At 33.6% G+C, this 26,969-nt stretch overlaps 1 protein-coding gene and 2 long non-coding RNA genes across 4 annotated transcripts; all 3 read left to right on the top strand.

The window, feature by feature from the left end:
- The first annotated feature begins 2,904 nt into the window (after positions 1-2,904).
- On the top strand, positions 2,905-7,778 carry LOC128550665 (uncharacterized). Its single transcript, XR_008368370.1, has 3 exons — positions 2,905-3,206; positions 3,994-4,035; positions 7,722-7,778. It is a non-coding gene; the product is annotated as an uncharacterized LOC128550665 (long non-coding RNA).
- Positions 7,779-9,593: 1,815 nt separating this feature from the next.
- Positions 9,594-11,419, top strand: LOC128550633 (uncharacterized). The gene is made up of 2 exons (XR_008368342.1): positions 9,594-10,168; positions 10,949-11,419. It is a non-coding gene; the product is annotated as an uncharacterized LOC128550633 (long non-coding RNA).
- Positions 11,420-18,682: 7,263 nt separating this feature from the next.
- Positions 18,683-22,650, top strand: LOC123539116 (uncharacterized). Of its 2 annotated transcripts, XM_053529995.1 has the most exons (5): positions 18,683-18,784; positions 19,632-19,833; positions 20,570-20,707; positions 20,997-21,347; positions 21,968-22,650. In XM_053529995.1, exons 4-5 carry the CDS (start codon positions 21,176-21,178, stop codon positions 22,342-22,344), a joined length of 549 nt encoding a protein of 182 aa, XP_053385970.1. In that variant the 5' UTR covers positions 18,683-18,784; positions 19,632-19,833; positions 20,570-20,707; positions 20,997-21,175; the 3' UTR covers positions 22,345-22,650. The 2 variants fall into 2 exon arrangements, with proteins under 2 accessions (XP_053385970.1, XP_053385971.1); XM_053529996.1 differs by lacking the exon at positions 18,683-18,784 and having other exon boundaries at positions 18,834-19,833.
- Positions 22,651-26,969: the final 4,319 nt, after the last annotated feature.

Raw genomic sequence — 26,969 nt, 5'->3', positions numbered from 1 at the left:
AAGTTATTTATAGTAGAAAAATTCTACATATATAAGTACACATAACACTCTTTAAAAGATAGAGATAGGTCAAAATACACCTCAAAATTCGATGTAACATGCATGTTGTACTACAGAAAACTTGTCTCGATTTTTCCCTAAGGCCAGTTATAAATAAGTTACAATATAAGCTATTTATAGTAACAACAAATGGACATAATTCTAATACCCTTTCAAAGGCTTTTCTTCGTGGTAAAGGAAATGAAATTGCTTGCCATGAACAGTAGGATGGTCTTAGAGGACCAAAGATTTACTTCCATTACCACATGCCGATACTAAGCCACTCCCCTGTATTATATATCATTATGTATCATAATGTAGCTATACATATACCTTTTTGCACCAATACTTGAACTTTTAAAATGACACATTTAATGGGGGAGTGGCAGTACATTGAATATAGTGCCAAAATGGAAATGTCTTATATACTATTAAATACATATGTGCATAGAAAGTCATAAGCTAAATAAATGTCATCATCATTCTGTGTACTTGAAACAGAAATGTTCATGATGTAAAAAGTAAACAGTTACGTAATAAGCTAATTTAAGGTAAACCACATTACCACACCATACCTGTACTTCCTTAACAATAATTTAGATGATGTTATACAGTGATAAACAATATACACCACCACAATACTGCGTCCTTTTAAGGAATGTGAATTATGCTGAAGAGTGAATGGCTACATAATAAGTTTAGTAAACAACACCTCAATAAGTATCCATGTAATGTTATTAACCAAAATGCAACTGATATATATGAGTGTACAACTGAGTGAGTGTAGTAACCAATAAAAAGCAATTTTTTTTTGTTCTTTTGATTTAGGTTTTCGGAATATACCAATTAAATAACTCGGTAATTCATTGCAAACATGTATGTATCTTATATGATCTACACTCGAAAATAACGTTGCAAGTTAATTTCAAATGGAGAAATTCATGTACTAAAATCATATATTATAAATTACTTTATCTCTAAGATAATTACTTTTATTTTTCACGAAATCGTTGGCTTGTCAACTCGTACCTATACTTAAACATGTTTGTTTACTGCAGTTTTTGTGAGACAAAACATGTTTTGGTTCCAGGTCATTTATAAGCGTAGCATATGGATAAACTATATTTGTTTGGGAACCATACCAGATTACTAACAAGTGATTAAACTGATAAAATATGATCTATGTTTGTAAAAATTGACTTTACACATTCCAGGGCAATTATCTCCTCTTGCGCTAGGTCACAAATACCACGTAAAAATTATAATCAAATGACCGTTGAAAAGAAATTCTAATACTTCGATTGATTTTATCACCTACATAAGAGAAAATAACTGCAAGCTAAATGTAACAAAGACATCATCTACCAGACATGCCGACCAAGACATGTGTTATAATTATTGATGATCACTGTTTATTTACATGAGAGTGTGTGTGTGTGTGTTCGGGTTTAACGTCTTTTTCAACCATTTTTCAGTCATATAAACGACGGTGTCTACTTGTAGCAGTGAGCACATGAGAGACCACAACATATCTTAACATAGCGTCTCCATTAAAGTGTTAAATTTATAAAACTACATTCATTGTGGTTCAAATATAGAAGTTTGACTTCCAGTTTATCCTAGAGATAACGTCACTCATCATTCAATTTTATCAATGACCATCACGCTTAAATAATAGAATGATTTGTGTCACAATCTGTAATATTGGTTAAAAGAATTTAAAGTATGCTCAAGTTATTGAAATGTTATAATGTCAATGATCTTTGAAATGATTATGTCAAAGACTTGTATTTGTTCTACATTAAAACAATATATTTAATATTTGGCTGTACAAGAAACCTACACGCAATTTGTTAGTTTACTATTCAGTATGTTTAAATGTGCGAATGCCATTTGCCTTAACGCGCTCTGAGTAGTCTAAAGTGATGAGAATGCATTGCTGAAGTAGTAATTAGATAGTATAAAAAACATACTGTAAAATTTATTTTACTTACATTCACCTATTTCACACTATTATTATCATTTGTTATGATACCGGATTTATTTAGCGCCCTTTTCATGATAAACACGTTCAAAGGCGCTTTACATACAGCAAACGCAGCCACAAAGAGCGCGAAATTCATCCTCTACTAGTTTAGACACAGGGCGATCTGACCAGAGGGACAGAGTGAGATAAAGCCCCCAGAACAGATAGAGAAAAATTCTTTTTAGATATAGGCTTGTCCGGCTAACTTAGCCTAGCTCTTTGCGAATAGACAGCCGTGCCCGGTGTATAGCACCGATACACGCGAAGCTGTCTTTCCTGGGAAGAACCATTACAGGCCTCTTAGTTAGGTGGGAGACACTCAAGAGCATCTCAGAAATTTCCAGTGTCTGGACCAGGATTTGAACCCCGTACCTCTGGATTGACAGTCAAGCGTGTTAGCACTAGACCACCAGCCCACAATCTTATGTGATATCATAATCTTTTTCAGGTATGATACCTACCTGATTACAAAATCGTGAGCATGTCCTTGGCCTATTACCGACAATGGTATAAATCATTCAGTCCTAGTAAACGCAGTATTTGAAATTATTATTTTTCTGTTTAAATAAGTAAGCACTAACGGACACTTTCAGACAGATGATCGGTAAAAGCAACTGTTATCTACAGTCAATTGAAACACCGACAAAAAAAAAAAAACAAGAAAAAAAAAGAAGAAAGAAAACGTACTGTTTACGGAACGTTTCAATCAACCCTAAAAAAAAAACAAAAAAAAAAAACAACAGATAACTCTTCATACTTAATGGCAGTGGTCCTAAATAGCTGAAAACCAACACGTCATTGTTATAATTCATACATAGTATCTATCGATAACCCATTATTGACTGTGTTTGTTTTAATTATGTGACACAAATATAATTTGCAGATTACATCGAGAATGACATAAATAACATATTGGTTATGATTGTTTTGCCAGTAAGGAACTTTGACAGAAGATCAAATTAGCTAGTAGTAGTAATACACGTCTTTTGTTTGGCAAAATAGGCAATTGTTATTTTGTGAAATAGATCATTTTTGGTTCTGTTTTCAAATGCCATTATGCAGTATGTACATTAGCTGAATTGTATTCGTTTCGGTATAATTTTTCTATAAAATTAGGATTACAGAAAAAGAGAAGAAAAAGGTATGTATTTTATGACGCTTATTTAAGCTGATTTTGATTTCTTTTCACGAGTGCTTACACTTACATTTTTCGTTCAGAAATTATAATAAAAAAACGTTGCTTTTCGAAGTCTACTGCTGTCTGGTTTTACCATGATTTTGAAAAAAAAACACAAAAAAACAAAAAACAAAAAAAAAAAAAAAAAAAAAAAAAAAAAAAAAAAAAAACACAACAATTGTCTTAGTATGAACGTCTCTGCTGACTTGATCAAACTGCAGAAGTCTATAAAATTCGGACTTGTCTTTTACTTTTTCGTGTTTTAATGTTACTGTACTGGCTCAACTTTTGAGAGCTTTAACTTTAAACATTAGTTATCAACGTTGCTACAGAAGGATTACAATGTTTCTTGTAAATGCAATAATACCATTGGCTATCATCTCCATCTGTTATTATCTTCATATCCTAGATCAGTTAAAAATAGCCAAAGGAAATGGTTAGTACCATATAAAAAGGTAGTTTTATACCTGATCGTATATCATGTCAAAGACATTTGAGCCGCGCCATGAGAAAACCAACATAGTGGCTTTGCGACCAGCATGGATCCAGACCAGCCTGCGCATTTTATGATCGGAAACCATAAATATTCAATTTATGACATTTATGCTGTTCCTTTGAATTACATTGCTTATCAGTCCATCGGTCATATGCAAACAAGGACATGTGACCCAACTAATTTGATTTTTCCTCAATGGTAATATCAATGTCTTGTTGAAAGAATTTAATGTGTGCACACATTCACAATTACTAGAATTCATAGATGAGTGTTGCTGCGAAGAAAAGCTTTTTCGAGGTAGGTACATGTAGATGTACCATTATTAACGATTACTACTGTGGTGTGCTAACTTGGTTTTGGAATTCGTTTGAAACGTTTTTAAATGTGCCGTTTGTGTTCATCATTTACTAAAGTTACTGTTTAATCCACATTTTTTCCGTAATGATGTCTTAACACTTTAAACACAAGAATATAGTATTGAGATTTTATATCATTCTACTGAACTCGGAGGATGTAACAGGGTTTGGTACAATGTTCAAAATATTTTGATTACTTTTGAATTTTTCACCAAAATAAAAGGAAAAAGGTTTTGGTAGATTATTCCACTTAAAATTTCGGCCATTTTTGAACCTAAAAATTAGTTTTAATTTTAGCTATTGTGATAAAATTAATGTTTAAGATATCTAACATAAAGCAACATTTCCATAATACAAATATTCCATAAAAATGTTTTTCACACGAGGGGCGTTCAATATGTAATGTTACTCCGTATGTAGTTCCGTAACCGGTTGTTATTTTTAGATGCGGATTTCGGTACATTATAGAGCAATTTATTGGCAACAATATGTTATATAAATTATAAAAATTGGTATTTTAAAAATAAAAATATAATCATTTGAGTGAGGTGTACTCGGGTATACTAGACAATTTTATGTCCAAAATACTGAGATTGTAATATGCAATTCCTTGATTCTACTATTCATAAACTAGAACTATAGTTCAATTTTCAGTTTAAACAGATAAAACAAATCATGGTCTTCACAAAAACATTTGAAAACTAAAATAAAAATGTTTATAACAGTTTTAAATTGAGTGTGTATATTTTTACTCGAAAATGATAAGGTGAGTATAATAAGCCTCTGCAATTTTGTCAGGCGCGATAATCATCGTTTAAAAAATTCTTGTATTTTAAGTTGATACCAATATCTTAATTCTCGATTGCGAAACTAGTTCTTACAACTTTGATTAATCGCTCTCAACACTCATTCCAGATGGAATCAAGCTTGAGTTTAGATTTTTTAGTTGTGTTGTAAAATTAAAAATGCAATAGATAGTTTAAAACAAACGCAAACGCATCACAAATTGCTGTACCTCGTAGAAAAATGATAGAATTTTGTGATTTTACAAGTTATTCTATTTTTCTGAGACTCTGGCTGCCCAGGACAAACCTAAATTATAATTATAGTCCAGTATACCTGAGTACACCTCACTAAAATGATTATATTTTTACTTTGAACCTGCCGATTTTTATAATTTATACAGCATTGTGTTTCCAATAAATTGCTCTATTATGTGCCGAAAACCGCATCTAAAAATAACAAGTGGTTACGGAACTACATACGGAGTAACATTACATATTGAACGCCCCTCGTAATTATGATTTTGCCTAATTTTTACTATGGTAAAATACCTATTTGGTCATGAAATTGACATTCCTAAAGACATATTCTAAAAATTAAAAAAGATCCATAGCTATCTTTATCCTTAAGAATGATATATGATTTATATCAAGATCTTGCAAAATGACGCCATAATTCGCGCTAAACCTTGTTACGGATTCGATGGATCAATTAGCATATAAGTGTATAAGTATTCTACGTTATACTGAAGTTTACTAATACATAAATTTAGCCTTTTTGGTAGATATTTAACGACAATGTTTATATACATACAATTTGAAAATTGATATTCAATATCAATGCATTGTAAACACGTTGTGTAAAATTGTTGCGTGATGCGCCTAGTGTATTAGTGGGGTCGCTTGTGTTTGTCATATCTCGCTTTCAGCTCTCACCGCTGGCATGCAGGTTCCGTGTAGGGGAGAGCAGATTGTGTCAGTCTCTTCCCAGCCAGTATATAGCCTCTCCGCAACAAGCCCTATTGTAATGCTTCATCGTTCGCAACACGGATCAATTGGGCACCTTCAATCCAAGAGGTAGAGAAAACTATCAAACAACTCTCGTGTGGAAAATCGCCAAGTTCAGATGCCATCTTAGCAGAAGTCTACAAAGCTGGAGGAGACACACTGAAACAGAAACTGCTAGAACTGTTTGTATCATTCTGGCCTGAAGGTGTCCTGCCGCAAGAATTCAAATATTCATTAACTGTGCACATTTACGAGAGGAAAGGGAATAGACATATCTGTGATAATCATAGAGGAGTATCTCTCCTTAGTATAGCTGGAAAGATTCTTGCTAGAGTGTTACTCAACCGACTGATATTTCGCCTAGAAGATGGTCTAGGTCTAGTACTAGAGAGCCAGTGTGGCTTACGCGCAATCGTGGAACTGTCGATATGGTGTTTGCAGCCCGCCAACTTCAAGGGAAATGCCATGAACAGCACAAGGACCTATACACGACGTTCTTTGCCCTGACCAAGGCATTTGATACTGTAAACAGAGAAGGTCTCCAGAAAAGCATGTCAAAGTTTGGATGCCCTGATCGCTTCATCGTCTTAGTTCGTCAGTTCCATGATGGTACAATGGCACCAGTACTAGATGATGGACAAGCATCCAATGACTTTCCTGTGATTAACGGAGTCAAGCAAGGCTGTGTGCTGGTCCCTACTCTATTCAGCATGATGTTCTCCGCTGACCGACGCCTTCAGTCATGAAGACCCTGGGGTAGGCATCAGATACCAGACTGATGACAAACTTTTCAATCTGCGGCGACTGAAAACTGTCACGAAGGTGAAGGAAACCATTATCTGTGATCTGCTGTTTGCCGACGACTGTGCCATCAATGCAACAACAGAGCCACACATGCAGCGCAATCTCGACCAATTTTTTAGGGCATGTGACAACGTCGGGCTTACCATTAACACAAAGAAGTCCGAACTGCTTCATCAACCTGCACCACGCAAGCCATATGTCAAACCCAGACGCAAAGCTGCAAGCCGTCGACAAATTTACGTACCTTGGTAGCACCCTGTCGAGGGCAGTGCACATAGATGATTAAATTGACTGCCGAATAGCAAAAGCCAGTGCTGCATGTGGGAGACTACGACCCTCAGTATGGAAACGTCGCGGCACACATCTCGAAACAAAGATAAGTGTCTACAGGGCTGTCGTCATCACTACATTGTTATATGTTTGCGAAACATGGACAGTGTATGCCAGACACGCCAAGCGACTGAACCACTTTCACATGACTTGTCTTCGCAAGCTGTTGAACATCAAGTGACAAGACAAAATTCCAGATACAGATATACTCATCTGAGTTAAACTCCCCTCGATATGTGTCATCTTTCAGCGTTCACATGTACATGTACTCTGGACTGGTCACATCTGCCGCATGCCAGAAACAAGGATCCCAAACAACTTCTGTTTGGTAAGCTAACTGCTGAGACAAGCTCCTTAGGTGGTCAGTTATTTATACTGTTTTGTTAAATTATATCATTACCAATGTTTTACACGTCTGGTTTTACGTGATATATACTCGCATATCAAGTCTAATGAAAAACAGTTAACAGAAATGTCGACCATGTTGTTTCCTTTGAAAAGCCATTCTTCTAAATTTAGACAATTCAGATTTTTAAAAATATGTTATGGAATCCAGCTCATATGCATATGTACGAACTAAGTATATTTTCTTACAGAATGTTTTTACTTACCATAAAGTGTATTATATATATATATACAATGTACGTATATATGTAAAATGCATATACGTAATTGTATATTATTTTTTGTCTATTTTGATTAGCATCTGATAGCATCATGCAAGTCAGAGGATAGGGATAATGTCCCTAGAAACGGAAACTATGTGAAACAGGTAACAATATAAACTTGTTTGCACTTTTTATCTATGTTAGGTACCCCACTATATTGCATACATATTTGTTAAAGGGAAAGGAACATCTAATTTCATGTCAAATTCTTTTAAAAATTTTCTTTCTGTCTTTATAACTCAGGCCGTCTATTTATACATTTGCTATTTCATATTTACTTTTTGTAGAATGAAGATAATTGCAATAAACAAGATGAACAGGAAGGAGAGAACCATAACGAAATAAGACAAAGTGTGATCAAAAAGGAGGTACCTAATTAACAATGTTGTGGTGCAACAGGGTCAAAGGCTTCACACTTACTAAACTACAGCAACAACAATAAATGTTCTCTTCAATAACTACTATTTAATAATAAGTTCTAAGATTGTATATAAATCAATGCCTTTCTTTATAATTCTCTAACATGATTATCTAACATGATTTCAGTTATTAACTGAACTTCTATTCTTCAACATAAATTTTTCAACGATAATTTCCTATGTCCTAAACTGATTTTAAAAATGTGTGCGAGTATCAGGCATACTTACCTACAACCTGACTGAGATCAAGAATGATACTAAAGTTCTAGGAAATCTGCCCATAAGATGAGTAAACATGAAACACCAGCGTCACCACATAAGAGAGTCCTTTTTGTAATAAACATGTTATGATTTCTATTTAGTAAGCTTGTCAAAACAATTAGTAACTGGACAAAACGATCATGACGTAGCCAAAAGATGAATAACCCAGGCGAGAAGATGCAACCTGGGGCCGTATTCATAAAACATCTTAAGTATAAGAATAAGAAATTGTTTTTTACTTAAGTATTTCTTAGGTAAGAAATTTATTTTACTTAAGTATATTTGTTATTCATAAATCAACTTAATATGTAATTTTGTGCTTTTATTGTGGACGAAAACAACATTAATTTCAGACAGATACAACATGCACAATTATGTTTAAAGTGCTTTTATCTGAAAAACAACATTTTAATCGTACTCACGACGCCATTTTGTTTTCTGACTTAAGTCATTTCTTACGTATCTTAAGTTTAAGCTGTTTTATGAACAGGACTTAAGTTTTTTACTTAGACTTAAGCCGAAATCACCACAAACTTAAGTAAAATCTTCAACTTAAGTCAAAACTTACACTTAAGATGCTTTATGAATACGGCCCCTGGACTCATTTATGAAGCTAATTGAAAAGGGAAATGCGACATTCTTTAATAATATGACTTATCTCTGGCCGAAATATGGAAGAATGTATAAAACTTAAAACTTTTTGGTATTAATAATGATTTATTTAGACCATTATACCACAATGTCTTGTAAGCTTCATTATTTCATATTCTTTTGAAATGTAACTTTTTTCCACTTTTTCTATTTTGGTGTACATTTTTAGGATTTGCTAACAAAACATTTGCTATCCAAATGAATCTTGAGTAATATAGTGTTCCATTGGGACAATCGCATTTTAACTTCAGACCATAAAATCAAAATCCGGAAAGAAAAGTGATGACACTAAGTCTAAAGTAGAGAAAAGTAAAAACTTCACAGGTCGCTCAACACGACAAAAACGAAAATGTTGCAGGCTCGGTAAAGTCGAAGTCATAATTCTGAAAGCTTGAAACAACGATAGTGAAAGTCAAAATTATTAACCTACGATTACGAAAACGCAGTATAATTTACGGTTTTGCGTTTTCATTATCATAGGTTCAATTTTTATGAATTTTATGAATCTGGTCTAGACATAATCGAATTTGACATTCATCATCGTAGCTTTGACTATGGACATCTATCATTGTACGTTTGACTGCCAACAGCATGGTACGTTGTCACCCATGACTTTTGTATTTTCGACTTTCGCCGTCGTTCGACCGTCATCATTTTGTCACAAATTGACATACGGGCCTTATTTTATCTGTATTGTAAATGCAGGTATTGCATCATCTTTTTGTAAATTTTTGAGTTATTGAGGTAAATGTCAGATTTCACGTATGAAATACCTCTCATGTTTTTCTGTATTTCATAACTTAAATTTCCATGTAAATTTCATTAAATTCTGTTCAGTAATAAGAAAGTTGATATTTTATAAACTTCAGTAATTTATGTTTTTATCCCCAAAACCACTATAATGGGCCTCAAATTGTCAATTTAAATTCGCGCCAAAGTAGTTAGATTCCCCGGCTATATCGTGAATCCCGTGAAAATGACAATAGTCGGAGTCCACGGCTTAGCCGTGAATCCCATGAAATTTAGTATTTGGCGGGACATTATCCTTTAAATAGACTGGACTAGATATGCCTTGCGCACACCACCTTCCGACTTTATAGACGAATCTATGTCTGAATTATTTTCTTGCTAGAAATTTATGCTCGATCGAGGTAAGAAATTTATTTGTTAGATTTTTGTATGATTTTTGCATTACGATTTTTATTTGATAAATTTTTGTTCATTCTACAGAATTCTGTAACATTTACTTTTTGGCACATGATTTTGGCTAGTTTCGGTATGTCAGGATAATTTATTAAATTTTTCAGACTTTTGTAAATTATTTAGAAAGAGGAGTCTAAATGTTTCGTTTATATAAGATGTAAAATTTATACTGAAATTTGTATCGTGATAATTGTAAAGCACTGTTTCAAAAACTTATGTCAAACATTTTGTTAATTATGGAAGGCCATTACTGCATTGTATTGTTATGTATAAATCTATATGGCAAGTCTAGTGCCATGTTTGTAATATATAATTGTGTGCCAGTCTATAGCACATCTAATTAATGTCCGTTGTAGTGTATGGCATTAGATATTATATGGATGCCAACTCTCATATAACGTTTGATTTACATTGAATTTTGTTAATTTGTAGTTGTAAATAATGGCTGCAGTTTATCATGTCCGTATCTATAATGTTTCATCATATACTTTTGATATTTTTCTCATACTTTAACTTTAGTCTTTTAAGTAAGTAATCTTTGTAATAATGGAAGTAATAAGTGACGTATTTTAATCATGTGACGTTTGAACTTAGTAGCACATATGTTTTGTATAAGTAGCACGTATTATTTATGGGAGCCTACGGAGGTATGGTGTACCCAAAGGAGCAGTTTTATGCCCTGACTTATTTGTTTTGCTATGGTGCTTACCATATGTTATATATTTTAGCTTCTTCCGCCAGACGATTTTTCCTGGTGATGTCATAACCCGGAAGTACAATGCCCGAGGTTCACTTGTCTTCACTCGCCTGGATGTGATATTCCCAGCGCAGAGCTTTCGTCCCATGGTTGTGCCGTAAACCGCAAAGACGATGATTTTTGTTATCCTCTGAAGTCAGCTCAGGGATGCAATCACCTACCACCATAGGGAGCCAACACGGAATCAACGTATTCACGGTTTAAAGGGACTGTATTTTGAATTTAGAAGCTACGTTTTGTTTGTGCTACTTAAAGTTCACAATTACATTAAAGACCTGTGTCACGTCAGATTAGAATGGACTATAAGAACTTTTGTATCTAGAGATACTGAACTTTCTTTTTTTTTTCTTATAATCAGTTTTTTTTTTGTTTTTTTTTTCTTCATATCATCTATTCATTGTAAATAATCATCTTTTGTAAATAAATTTGTAAATATTGTAAAGGGTGTTGATTTGTTCTGATGGTTACTGTCGCCGGTACGGCCTTTCCTGTCACACATTTCGGCTATTGCCTTCCAGCTGTGCTTGTCCTTCGCACATGTATGCACATGTAATTAAGTATATAAACCAGTAATGTACCTTGTACATGCCTTAGGTCCAACGCCTGTCTTCTTTGTAGCCCAAGCTCTTTACATGTTGCTTCAGTTTGTGAAAGCTTGAGTTAAATATCTGAAAAGTAGTAAACCCTGAAAGATCTTGAGAAACAGTTGGTGTTTCATGCGTACATGCATCCATGTATGCTTGCTGTTATGTAGGACCTACGGATGTTTTCGGAATGGCACATGCGGGTAGCACCAATATTGACTGTTTCTCGATGCTTTTGATATGTACGGCTATGAATGACATCAGGGAGTGAGTGTTGTCTCATTAGTTTGCGGCTTTTGTCACAGATTTGCTTACCGACAATGGTCCTGTTAGAAAGGACTTATGTTAAGGGAAACTATGGATGATAGGTCCGATATTTTGTTTACATTGCATTGTACACAATAGGAAGGCAAAATTACGACGAAGAAAGTCGGAACTATCATGATTAAAGGCAAAATAACGACGACGGACGAAAGTCGCAACTACGATAGTAAAAGGCAAAACAAAGATGATGAAAGTCGACAATGCTATAAAGTGTTGAAACCACGATAGGGGAATATCACAAGTCGAAACCACAATCATGTATAACGAAAACATAATGGAGAAGAAACGATATCAAATATCGCCTTTTCACTATTGTGTTTTCCTGGTATTTCATGATTTCGTATTTCCACTATTGTGATTTCGACTGTCATCATTGAGATTTTGACTTTGAGCTTCTTGTTTTTATCACCAATCTTAAGGCTTTCATCATCATGGTTCCGAGTATCGTGGTTGGGGAGCGAAAAAAAAGAAATAAACATGTTCCAAACGGAGCAACATATAGTGGGATATTGAAGTTGCGTTATCTGTATTTAAAGTCACTATCAAGGTCCGGAATAAGATTTGTGTTTTCTCCAAAACACGCCAATGTCGTCAAATATATTTCGGCAGTGTTGATGATCACTGCGCGTAAGTGTAATGAATTTAAGTATTTCAAATGCGGATTATTATAATGTCAAATTATTCAACCTATTGTTTACATCAGAAATGACCTTTCCCACAATGGTCATTTACTTGATAGTAAGGAGTTTCTGAGGGAAACATAACTGAGGGATGCATATTGTTTATTTACGTGTATCAATATCACCGCTAATCACGTAATCACATGCGGTCTACCTATAGTTCAATATAATCAATGTCAAATACACACGTGTTCAACCTTTGCCGAAAGGCCATGAAAATGTAAATAAACACTGTTAAATTTACTGGTCGGCTAAAACAAAAATGAAAACGTCGTTACTTCAATAAAAATATTTTGGTAATAGACTGAGTGCTGGGGATTCACGTGTTTTTGGTCTAAATTGACTTCTTAATTTAATAAGACTAGTAAAACCTGATGTTCTAAAATCTACCTTTACGCACGTCAATTTGGGTTTTAATACAATGTATTATTTTCAAATAATGGTGATATAATTATGTAGAATGTATTCAAATGTAGCACAATGTATTAGAGCTAATGCACTTTTTTATGTGATCAAACATTTCTCACTTCAATTATTTGTGCAAAATACTTTTGATATTTTAATAATATATGTATACGCGAAAAACAATATCTGTATCATCATAACGCAAAGCTTTAAACGACCTTTTTTTATTTGAGAAAGCAGAAACTTGATAGCTTTGACAAATTCAAGACATGAAACACGATTTACAGTTTACATAATTGCTTCCTGTGAGTCATATTACGGCGCCTATATCCCAGAAGCCATCAATTTGACACTTTTATTAACAGGAATATTTAGAAATAGGTTCTACTCACGTGCCAAATCAAGGTGTGGCTAGAGCAGACAACATACTCGCTTCAGATACAGATAGCAGAACAAAGTCCCATCCGTTGCGTCCGGCATCGTTAGGGAAAGAACAGCTTGATATCATTATTGAAGACAAGGTATGTATTCACGTATTATAAATATTAATGCATACACATCATAAAAAGACCATCCAGTTGTTTTCTTATTTGAACTAGATGGTAGTTAATAATTAGTCTAAAGGTATATTAGATCCAAATTTCATATTAAGAAACATGAAAAATTACGTCATAAAGTTTATGTAAACATAAAATTAAAAGGTTTATGTGCATTAAAAGTACTATGCATAAGGTTTCAAATCGTACACACTGTATACATCTATGGATAAACGCAGTATAAAAAAATGAGTACTACCACTAAATCAAAGTACTGAAAGTACAGAAAGGCTGGCTACCACAAAACACTGGTACATTATTACGGGTACGTCAAATTTCCTAACCATCGTATAGGGAAGGAACGTGACTAAACAATAATCATTAACAGTCCGGTTTATAGCCGGGTCCGAGCCCAAAATTCCCCTCATACCGACAAGAAAATCGCCGCATCTGATCAGTGTTCATACATGATGTGTGTGTGTGTGTGTGTGTGTGTGGTTGGGATTGCATATCGAAATATAGATGCGGAGTTTGTTACCTTTATATTTTATCTGATATAATGTCCCTCAATGTTTATTATCGCTTCTTTAGAAACATATATAAACGGTTATGGCATGCCAATTGTTCAATAATAACGATAACCCAGGTTCACGGTCGAAAAACTAGGATTAACAATAGATAAACTAGGGCTTTCGAATGTAAAACCAGGTTTTTCTAACACATACCCATATTTTCGAGCAAAAACACGCCCGTGAACCCATGTTTCAACTAGGTTTTTCAATTGAACTTTGAATTTCGGCCGTTATTCTAAGTTCACGAGCGTTGACCTATGTTTACGGAAGTAAACCAGGGTTCACGAGTGTAAACCATAGTTTACGAACGTGAACATATGTTAACGATCGAGAACTTACGTTTACGACCGTAAACATAGGTTTACGCTCGTGAACATAGGATAATGACAAAAAATCATAGTTTTGTTCGAGAAACCAAGTTTTTCGAACGTAAACCTAGGTTCAAGTTCGTAAACTATGGTTCACGCTCGTAAACCCAAGTTCATGACCGTAAACATAGGTTCACGTCCGTAAACAATGGTTCTCGGCAATCAAATTATCAAATAATTACATTCTTGGTCGAAAAACTAGGATTATCGAATACTAACATAAATTTTCGAGCGAACACACAGGATAACGGGCGTAAACTATAGTTTACTCTCTTGAACCCATGTTTACGTCCGATAAACTAGGTTTCTCGATTGGACTTTTACTTTGATGCACAAGTTAATCAAGATGGTTCATCACAAAAATACTCTATGCTCGCCTTAGTTTGATATGGAAAACCCATAATATCTAAGATTTTGCAAACATCTTTCCCGCACAATTTTCATTCAGTGTTTTGTGGTAGCCAGCCTTGCTGTACTTTCAGTACTTTCATTCGATCATGAATCTGGGTTCACGTTATAATTGGGCAATTGGCGTGCCATAACCGTTTATATATGTTTATAAAGAAGCAATCATAAACATTGAGGAACATAATATCAGTTAAAGTATAAAGGTAGCAAACACAACATCTATACTTCGATATGCAACCCCCTCCCCACCCACACACATACACAAACACATTTATGAATGTATGAACACTGATCAGATGGGGTGATTTTCTTGTCGGTATGAGGGAATACCACTATAAACCGGACTGTTAATGATTATGGTCTAGTCCTGTTCCTTCCCTAATACGATAATTAGGAAAATTGCCGGACCCGTAATAGTGTACCTCCTTTTTTTGAAAAGTATTCCATTCCTACCATAGGCTGCTTTAACTAATTTTTCAGGAAGGCATAGGTTCAAGCCCCACTAGGACCAATCTTTGTTCATTATATTTCTTCTTTCTAGTAAGAAAAACTGTTGTTTTTTTACAATACTTATTATCATTGATTTGTCGTACAAAAGCGGACAATTTTCATTTGATTAACCATTTCTTGCTGTTTAAATTGAATTTAACCTGAAGGGTGAATGTTTAGACATCTTTGAAAATACTTTGTTACATTTTGCATAAGTTCTTGATTTTGCATCTATTCTTTAGTTTACAAAGTTTGGAAGAAATGTAGGTAGGTCTTACTTCTGCCCTATCATAGTATGGTTCTTTTTGAATGCAGAGAGCAAGGCTATAATTCTTAAGAGTTGGAGCTTAATTTCTGTCCGATTAAATTCTCTTACTCGAGGCTCCCAAGAAAAATTGTTATCGATAATTTTATTTTGTGTTTTATAATTGTTACGCAATACTTTGAGGTTTCATTTAGAAAAATATGAGGTAAAATGACTTCTCTGCGATCGTTTTGTGCAATGCCTATCGCTCTGAAACTTGTCTCTGTTTCAGCTGGAGGAAAAAACATAATTTATACAAGATTTACAAATTAAAAAAAAAACAATCAAACAACAATGACGCAGTAAAAGTCGTTTAAAGATGCAACACAGTGCGAAACAGTGTTAACTTCAGGACTGTATCAATTAATGCATTTGTTAAACATTACCGTTACGGGTCCACTATCTTAAAATAACCTGAAATACAGCTTAAAAACGTGTGTTTAAACAAAAATCGCTTACATCTACGCCCTTTAAACAAAATGGTGACAAGGCACTTTTTGCAATATATCTTTCAGCATTCGCCAGAATGTTTCTAAAATGAATTTAGTATAGAAATAGCAAAAAAGAAAACAAGAAAGAAAGAAAAAAAGAATATATAGCATGGTCATTCTTTAGACATACAACTCGTAGAAAGTGGTCATTTGTTTCCTCTCACGTTACTGTGGCAATTCCACGCAGCGATTACGTCCCTTAGTACCTACAGCAAATGATCTGAAAGAATAGATTCTTACAACTTTAGCCCTAAATATAAGACCTGACATAACTCGTATCACTATAAGTTCATTTTAATTGATATTTCATATTTCTCACTTTCCATGTTATGTCAGATCGTCGAATACGCAGTGTAACTCAAATCGACAATTGTTTCTCGGAACCAGCGTTTGTTTAATTAGCTATTTACAGACCGGGGTCATTATCTATAACGAAACGGTCAACAGTGTTGAGTTATGAAAAAGTTCCATTCATACAGACATTTCATTCATAGGGGCGAATTAATTTACCATCATTATGTAATATTTTTTAATATTATCTTTCTAGTTTTTACCGTTAGAAAAATAAAACATTAATATAACATGTTAAAGCAAATAGATTTACTGAAACAGGTAAGTTTAACAATCTTTATACAACTCTGTGGCAAAACTGATAAACGTGGCGAACTATTTGAATTGCGCATGAAATGGTTTTGTGTTGTCAGTCTCAGCACCGTTGAACTTTTGTTGAACTTTGCAGAATTTCGATTTATGGTTATAATAGTCTGGCGAATAAATTCGCCAGCCTAAAAACTGGATGTTTTTTTTAACAGTTACTGAATGACATTTATAATTATGAACTTAACGGTTTATGCAAACTTAATTGATTAGATACATTTGTTGAAGATTTTATACATCTGAAGTGAATATATGAATATAAAATAATTAGTGGAAGATGGTCATTGGATATCTTTAATTGATTTAAAAGTAATTAGATTTGTATGCAGTTAGTCAGAAATGGTTCGAACGCCTGCGCAAGTATTTTGGATGTGTATATGCTGCGAGAGCAATGCACGTTGTTGAGAACAGCAATTTTAGTGCCAGTACTAGATGTCGAACTAAGAATAGTACATTTTCCCATGGTGCAGTCTATGTGTATGATTATGTTATAAGGATAAGGTTCATATATATGTGTTCTTAAAGAGAATTCCTATAGTTTTTTTCCTTTCATAGAATTTTTTTTAATTCACATATATGATAGGAAAATTTGTGCTGAAAACAATGAACAAATAAAAACAATAGGTCACCAGGCTTGTTTTTGTGAAAAATTGTTTTCAACACACCCACTGTTGCTGAAACTGCTAGCGATTTTTCAACATTTTCATAATTTTCTGCTTTTTTGTAAATACCAACCAAAATATACATCAAGACAGCACAATAAGTTTTTTTCTTTTTACAGATTTTATTATATATTTATTTGATATCATAGTCATATTTGTAATACTCTATCCTTACAATAATGGGTACAAATGAAAAAAAAATATTGTTTCATATTTACTTTTGTGAACTTTTTTCAGTGAAAAATGCCCATAGTGAAGAATATTTTTTTTAAATTTTGAAAAAACTCTTTCATAGAATTTTTTCCTGTTTTTCTTATGTATAGATAATTGTATTGTGAGCATAAAAATGGCTAAAAATGTATGGGTCACCAGGCTAATTTTTTTGTTAAGACCGCTAGAATACAACACCTGTTCGACGGAAAATGGCGCTAAACTGGCCAAACTGATTACATGTATGTCTGCTAGAAGTCAAAAAAAGTTTTGAAAATTCTTAATTCTTTCTATAATTGAATACTAAATAATCTGAAAGGTGATAATGTCTTATCAGTACTAAGTCAATTATCTTACATTATATGAACAACACTGTCTTTGTACTAAAATGCGATATGAAAACACAACCAAAAAAATAGCAAGATACCTGTCAGGCATGATACTCAATGTCAATACAACATAAACCAGTATCAACATTTGATTACTGATAAAACTTACCAAAAATGGTATTTCATTCAAGATTCCTCATATTTAAGGCTGTCTGTAACATGTTTCAACAAATTTTGACTTCAGTTCGGTTTTCCATAGAAAGTTTCGGCTGCGCAGAAAGATGCGCATAAAAAACTATCGGAATTCCCTTTAAGCTAGAATTGCGTATACATGTACATTGTACTGTTAGTTTCTTTGCTTTTTTATAGGTTTTAGCTGACACTGAAGCGAATTTTGAAGATGATGACATTACGCAGGCAATATCTTATTAATAATAGCAATATTTTGTTCTCAATGTTGATAAAATTTTTTCGGTGAAATGCAAACTTGATGCAAATATCGTACTCAATTTGTAATAGTTTTCCAAATTTATCTCTGAACGGAAAATGTCGTATTCCCCTTTTTATTTAATATCAGTTAGAACAGTTCTTCATTCAACCAACGGAATATTTACTGTAAATTCGAATAAGTCTCTTTCATAACATTTTACAAAAATGTATTAATTTTTTAAACTAAGGCCTCTTGTTCCAATTGCTAAATTGAATCTAATTGTATTCTGATTTGACAGTTTAAACCCGCTGCAGACGAAGCCATCCGATCAGAAGACGAAAACACTGACAGCGATGGTGTACGTACTAAATGTAATGATTCAAATACTTTAATACACTTTAAAGATTTTCTTTTATATAAACAAAGAAGGATTTTACCATGTATTGTCTTGTCAATTAAACGACGTTTCGCAAAATGACCTACTTTAAGCGCCAAGGGAAGTAATGCGTCCATTTACGCCTAAAGCAAGGATTCCAGTTTAGTATCCCTTTCTGGTGTAATTCGAGCGTGTTAGAATGGAACTAGACTTTAATTTTGCGTGCTCTGTTAGCAAATAAATCCGCATCTGAACTCAAAACCGTGTTTTATTTGCCAACAAAACACACAAAACTAAAATCTCTTTCCCAGTTCCATTTAGCGACATTCTTGCTGTTATATTAAAAAGGAGACAGAAACTATATTTAGAATGTAATGTTGCAATTATGGTTACTGCTCTTGGAAGTGTCATGACAATCTTTAAGTGTCGTTTTCCATCTGTCATTTAAGAGTTTGTTTATAGCATATATTTATACCCTGTTTATAACACATGTTTATACCCTGTATATATCATCTGTATATACCCTGTTTATAACATATGTTTATACCCTGTATATATCATATGTTTATACCCTGTTTATACCCTGTTTATGACATAATAAGATGCTTATGCCCTGTTTGTAGCATATGTTTATGTCCTGTGTATAAGATTTGTTGATATCCTGGTTATGACATATCTTTCTACCATACCCTGTTTATAACATTATATTGTGTAAATACTCTGTTTAAATCATATGTTAATATCCTGTTTAAATCATATATCAATACCCTGTTTAAGCATATGTTTATACTTGTTTATATCATATGTTTACAACCAGTCTATATTTCAGCAACTACAAGATCAATTCAGAAGTCTGCTTCAGATTGATTCTGGTTTGTCAGCTTCGGAGAGTTTAGGCAGACGCTCAAGCTCAAAATTGTCTTTGCAATCAAGTTCCGAGGAAACTACTGCATTTATGGTTGATGCATATAAGAATGTAATTAAGCACCACTTTAAAGTGACAGAAATCCTACCTTATCTTCCGTTGATAGGTAAAATATTTGGACTCATAGACTGTGGTAAATATGGGAAATTAAAATCTAACTTCAACCAAAGGAAAAGAAATTAAATGATGTATTTTATCTATATACTCATACTGTTGTCGTGGCGACTAGCTTAGGAAAATGGTAAAGTAAGCTTATACTATTATAGTACTGATAAAGTGTTATGTTGAACAAGAGACTGATACTGGTATTACTTCTAGTTTAATGGGACTACTGTATGTTTAGAAAACCCTGGAAGTATTTGCTAATAGGCTGAGCTCATTAGAACAATATTTAAGATTCAAGGTGTACTGGAAATATGCACATTGCTACAGAAATCATTTTCTGTATCGGTAATGAAGATCGTGCATATCCTTATGTAAGAAAAAATGAATTAATTGTCAGTGTATAAATGCAAAATATCTGGTATGTGGACTTTGGAAAACTGAGTGTTCTTAAACTAAAATAATAATTTTGTTTTTCCTCAAGATAACTCGTGATATTTTCGATGTATCTAAATAGGCCAAAGAACAATTTTGAAAGCAATTCAAGATCTCGACATATAACCTATATTATGTCTGTGTGACTTAATGCCTTGTGTATAGCATATGTTTATGCCCTGTTTATGGCATATGTTTATGCCCTATTTATGGCATATATTTATGCCCTGTTTATGGCATATGTTTATACCCTTTATCGTCCTAAAAAGCGAAACAATCTGTGAACGATGTTTTTCATTTTACAGATAAAAGGCGTGCAGATATGATAAAAAGTAAACATGACTTCTGCGCATCTGATGCAGTTGAACTACTTATTGAGACATTAAAAGACACTAAAGCTGATGGAATCTGGTAAAGCTTTCTAGATGCACTTGACAAATTAGGTATGCGAAACATTACGTGTCTTTGAATTATTTCAATAAAACATTTCCCTACTGTTACTGCATTCATTGCGTTTCCTATTAAATTAAACAATTTCACTCCTCTTTAATATTTCATTTTGCAACTATTAAAGTGGTTTATCCTCTGTAAATACCTACCTTACAAAAGTTCTTTGAAAAATGTTCTAGACTTGCTAACAGTTTTTACATATTAGACTATTATGTTTCCATCCAGTTACATTGAGATATGTGGATGTATTTGAAATTATTAATATGCCTTGTCTTATTACAGAACATACACATCTGCGTAAACTTCTTAGCAATGAAACTGAGACACATTATAGTTATAAGTCTGAGATTTTAAGACTGGTTTCTCCTGAAATTCAACAGCGAATTTGCTTTCCGGATTTCCTTGATGTTGTGTATGAGAAGGAATTGGTGACAGAAACAGAAAAAGAAGAAGTAGATATCATGTTGAAATCAAAGGGAACAGTTCCTGCTGCCGGATTACTTCTCGAAAAGGTCGACAAACACAAGACCGACTGGGATAAATTATTTGTAGATGTTCTTGAGCATTTTTTTATGGCGGATATTGCTAAGGTGTTCAAGATGGTCGAGGACAATGAAGAAACAAAGATTCCAGGTAGGATATTGTTCATACATGTATTACATTTCATATTACGCTCAGCCTGCAAGAACATTTTTCGTTGATTAAAACAAACGTAACAACTACATTAAATTTTGTTTTGTTTGGAATTCAAATAACATGGATAAATAAATAGAATAAATCTGTAAAAAAGATCTTTTGGAAACATACATTACAGAATTATAGCACCTTCAGTTTAACTGAGTCTAAAAAAGAAGAGTGCGATTTCCTTTAGGCATCCCACCACGGTTAACTCATATTGTGTTTTAAAATATGTAATAGTCTAAAAATAAGTAAATGAAATAAAGAAGTCTAACATTGATATATCTTTATCTTGAACGCCAGTAATCGCAAGTAAAAGAGTTTACACACTGTATGAGTTTTCCACCATTTTATAGGATACACAAGACTATTTGTCAGCGCATGCAAGTGTCGTCATTAGTATTTTAAATACGGAAGTTTTATATATTGATTTGATTGAATTGTTTACCTTGATTCATATTTTCGTATATAAATTTTTCAAAGTTATATGTGAAAGTCATAATGTTAGTACACAGAGGTTGAAACCATTTCCTATAATCTAGTCAAAGGAATTTTTTTTAAAAATATTGTTGCAGCTGAAACTACCTTTATTCAACCAAAGAAGAGTAGAAAACGAGAAAAGTTTAGGAAACGCCGTTCAGAACCCGTTCATAATACACACAATACTGAAGATGAAAATAAGGACAATGAGATCTGTACTGGTACAGAAAGAGGTCTGTTTGAGAATCCAGCACAAAAAGTTGATGAAAGATTGGAAGTGACACGATTATTTAATGTAGTAATTGGTATTCATAAAGACTTGAATGCCGGTTTGAACAGGATTTCCCAGAGACTGGAAGAAGTCTGTACCGCAGTGGGTAATTTAGAGGAGAAATTCATAAATCGAACATATTCAAAATGTGAGCACTCATGTCAGGGAGGAAATGAGATCAACAACACGTCGGAAAAATAGCAAGAATCAAGGGAAAATATTGATTTTGAAATAGTGACTTTGAATTGGAAACGTTATCATGGAGCCAGTAGTATGGAAATACAATACACTAATTTCATTCAATTAAATCTTAAAATTCCTAAATCTATATTTAAAAAGGAACGAAATATGACGGATTGAAAAGAGTTTTGCTGAACAAATCCATAATATGAGTTGTTCGCCCTTGACAAAAGGATTGTGAAAAGTTATATTCGGATTTCTATTTATAAATAACATAATATTCAATTGTTTTATCTGCAACATGTTCATGGTTTGTCTCTAATGAAAAATGCAGGATCGAATGGCTTTCTTAATGGCTTTCTTAACCTGTTTTGGCAGGATTCATTTCAAACCGGAATCGTCTGTCCCTGTCAACCATGAAAGAAACATACTAAAAGTTATTAACTAAAGTAAGTGTTTTAGAGAGGTCCACCAGTCAGCCACAACAAAACACAAAAGCTAATAGTATGACGGAATAAAAACAGGTTTAAAAGTGTTGTGCACCCTTCTAACGACAAAACGGAATGTAATCTGTATTTCACTCGTTTTTGAAATTTGACAAAGTTGAAAGAATATATAATTGTTACGTATAATTACGTATAATTAATTCTTTTTAAATAATTTACTACCTAGTCACTTGATGACGGTAAGTGATCCGATGTCTTCATGATATAAAATGTATATGGTATTGATATAAAATTTCTTTGTTTATTTATTTTATTATCTTGTGTGTGCATCCGTGATCATTGTCAAATGTTTATGAAAGTTGTTATATAAGCCCATTTTCAGTGTATTAATGGGGTTGTAGGATAGCAAAGTAAAACACCCTATACTGATTGGGACACGACTGAAGTGATAACGGTTCCATATTTGTTCAATACATATCAGACGGGATATTGATCCGACTCAATAAGGCCGTGTTACGATACATACTTTTAGAAACATAAATGTACACACTACTGCATAATTTTACCATTCAGCTCGTTATACAAAACCTATTATTTATCTACTTTAGAAATTGTTTCTGTTCTGGACATATATTAAAAGGTTGATTTAAGCTTTACCAATTATTTTCTCTACACATGAAACAATACAGAGTAGGTTTCGTTTCAGAATAAAAAGGGGCATAACAAGAACGAATGTTGAATAAAAACATGATGAGTTTCCTCCCTTGCCTCAAAAGTTATAACCGATTACATAACATTTGAAATTTATAGGGGAGATGGTACTAGGGAGAAGATTAATATATTTGACGAGAACAAAATTTCAATCGTTCCATATAGTAATTTCGGACATTGTGTTAAGTATGTTATATTTCCTGAAGGAGGCCAAACAGAAGATGTAGTTATTATTTCTTTCATAGCAAATGAATTTTATTTTGAATATTCGTCAATGAAATAAACAGCTAAAAGAAAGGCAACGTTGGTTGTCACAATTTTTTTGTCGTGAATAAACGTCTTTTGCAAGACGTTATCTGACTTCATGACAGTGTGTTTACCTGAACATATGCATGTAAATTTGGAATCTGATGTTTATTCAAATACGTTTCTCCTAAGTAGAATTCAATTCTCAGACTGTCATTTTGATTTTGCTCACCTAATAAAACATCAATATATGAATACGTCTCAGATCACTAGTTTCAACTGAAATCTACTGTTCTATTGGGTTTAGCTTTACATATGTAACTTATAATTTTATACCGTATTTACATTCAAATATGAAAACTGGCTGGAAAATATCTGTATATGTACATTTAACCGGGGCTTAGTTTGTATTCTTAACACTAACGCTGACGATTTCAAACTTACGTTTTATCTGTCTATATCGACAAAGCCTAAAATAGATCACATATTGTTCAACATCAGCAAATAACATTACAAATTGCATCAACATCGGTATTCGAAAGACAATACAAATTATAATATAATATCACGAAAAGGGAAAACAAATCTATCCAGGATCACTTCAAACATATCTAAACAGAGATGAATGTCGGTTTATAGAGCTTCTAAACAGATAAAAGTATACATAGACAGTACTGCAAAGTGCGTTTTACTTGTACAGTTTAAAGAAGTAAAGTGTCCGGAGAATAGAAAGATAGACGGGAAGAGAATGTTTCGCGTGTTAGTATAAATGCACGTGCAAAACTGAAGAACACATTCATACGACATTTTATTGACCCATACGACACTTGCTACATCACTGTATGAAATATTGCTATAGTTAGGTAATTCAATAGATATTGAAGTTAGAGAGATAGACGCGATACATGTTCGTTCATACAATAAATAAAACACAATCAACGAACACAGTAGAATGTTTCCAAGATTACATATTCCCCTCCTTTTATATTGTATTTTCAGCCACTAAGATATATCGCATCAGAATAATCAATGCAAGAGAGAAAACTCTTATAATATATTACGATAGTAGTGATTGTATTATCTCCCCTTATACTAGTACAAGAGATTTTTTCCATGTACTTATAGATTCTGACAAACTTGATTTATATCTCGCAGAATTCTTATAAGAAAGTGCATAGTGCAAATATATCCTAACACTTCTTTACAAAAGAATGATTCTGAAAAACAGGTGTTAACATTGTATGGCACCTACACGCTTGCTGTTCCTCGCCGACATGTGTGCACAAGAACCAAACGCAGAGCTGCACCTCAGGAACATGTTACTCAGAAACATGTAACGCCTAATTTGAAATGAATAGTTTGTTTAAAGCAGCTACTTACAGATTCATCTACATGTACTCAGATTGACAGAAGCATATCATCAGCTTTGTACAATGTCAGAAAATCTCAATGTAATGAAGCTACTACCATAACTCTGGGGAGGACAATACAAGTTGTGAAAATGCAGCAACAGAGCTAGTGTCCTACTTAATGAAATTCATCTTGACAGGTCTGCACATATACAAAATATTGATACACTGTCTGCCTAGGAAATATTTCTGTACATGGAGAATGTGAAACAGACATCTGAGATAAAAGTCTTAAAAGAGGAATATCAGAAGCTGAAGAGTGTAAACACCTCCATTTGTAAAGAACGTTCGTTCCGAAAAAGGTTCAGGAAACAGGTATGTACATGTATGTTTGTTATGATTTTTAAAGATCAATTTAAAATATTCTATGAAATTATGAGATCTTATTATGGCCTTTTGGTATGTTCATTGCCTGCCACCTGATTCTATACACTATCATAAAAATTTTATCTACTTTATGTACTTCATTAATGTTTAATGGTCGCCCCTGATACTACCTGGCAATCTGAAGTTACCAGTAAAGGACGTTCCACACAGGACAGTGGACCTCATCCACCGCATCATTCGTAAAACCGAGAGCTCTCGCTCTTCATAATTATGTGTTCCATGGACTAAACTCAGAAGTTCCTTATGAAGTTGACCAATTGAACCCACTTGAATCTACATTTATTTCAAGACGGATACCAGCCATGAAATTATAAGCTTTACCTCGAGGAAAACAAAAAGCTGTGCATGTGAGTGTGGTCGATGTGGCGAAAGAAGCGGATCTGCTTGCATCTGTCTTGCCAAGTGTACCATCTGCTGACACAGTCATTGCAGAAAAACTCAAAGACATAAGGAAATTGAAATACCGAGTATACTTATATATCAGTCCAATAAGACCGATGAAAATAAATGATGCACTTTACATCTTGAAATATCAGCTCCATAATAAGCTCTATGAAGAGGTTGTGTGAAATGAAAACAGGATTGAAGACAGTTGTTATGACAATTCTAACCTTTTGGACACCCTGTACATAGCGATCTGCCTGCAAATAATTATGAAAATAATGAAAAATTGAGAGAGGAAAAGTCGGACACAGATGCTGAACTTGAAAACTTGAACTTTAAAAACTCAGTGAAATCCCTTTTGACTCGTGGATACAACCTAATGATATTGTAGTTGAAAGTGTTCAGAGCATTGCATATGGGGAGAGGAAAAGACAAATCAGTTTCGCCAAGGATTAGTATGAAGAAAAAATGGCCTTCCCATAACTATTACCTACAGGAAAATTTTGACTCTCCCATGATCCAAATGTCTATGAAGAAGTACTTTCAAGCTAGACTGTGATGATTGCTTCGCTAAAACAATTGATTACATCTTCTATGTACAGTATAGAGTGGAAGCAAAAGAAGTATATGACATTCTTCGAAAAGGAAAACAACGTATAAGTGCTGGTCACTTGAAAATCAGGATTGCATATATTGCACGAACAGACTTAGGAATACATTTCATGCTGAAAATTCATGGATCTCCAGCATTCTGTAACAAATTTTTTATGACCATTTTGGTACGATTTGACAGTTGGGGTCCTGTTTACACTTTCAGCGGCTGATCTAAAATGGATTTATACCATTAAATTTGTTGCAAAACGCCAAGAAAGACAAGTCTCTGATGACGACATTTAAGCTCTGTCATGGAAAGAGAAATGTCAATACCCCCGTTTAGACCTGGTACCCGCAGCAAGACATTTTAACTATTCAACAAGCAAATAAATCCGCTTAGGAGTTTGTTGACTATAAGTATAGAATATAACTTCAACAAAGATGTTCCCCACATCTGCATTCGCTAGTT

The sequence above is a fragment of the Mercenaria mercenaria genome, chromosome 18 (assembly GCF_021730395.1).
Source record: "Mercenaria mercenaria strain notata chromosome 18, MADL_Memer_1, whole genome shotgun sequence".
Classification (NCBI taxonomy): Eukaryota; Metazoa; Mollusca; class Bivalvia; order Venerida; family Veneridae; genus Mercenaria; species Mercenaria mercenaria.
The sequence above is the reverse complement of the archived record's forward strand: the minus strand, read 5'-3'. Positions and strand labels throughout refer to the sequence as shown.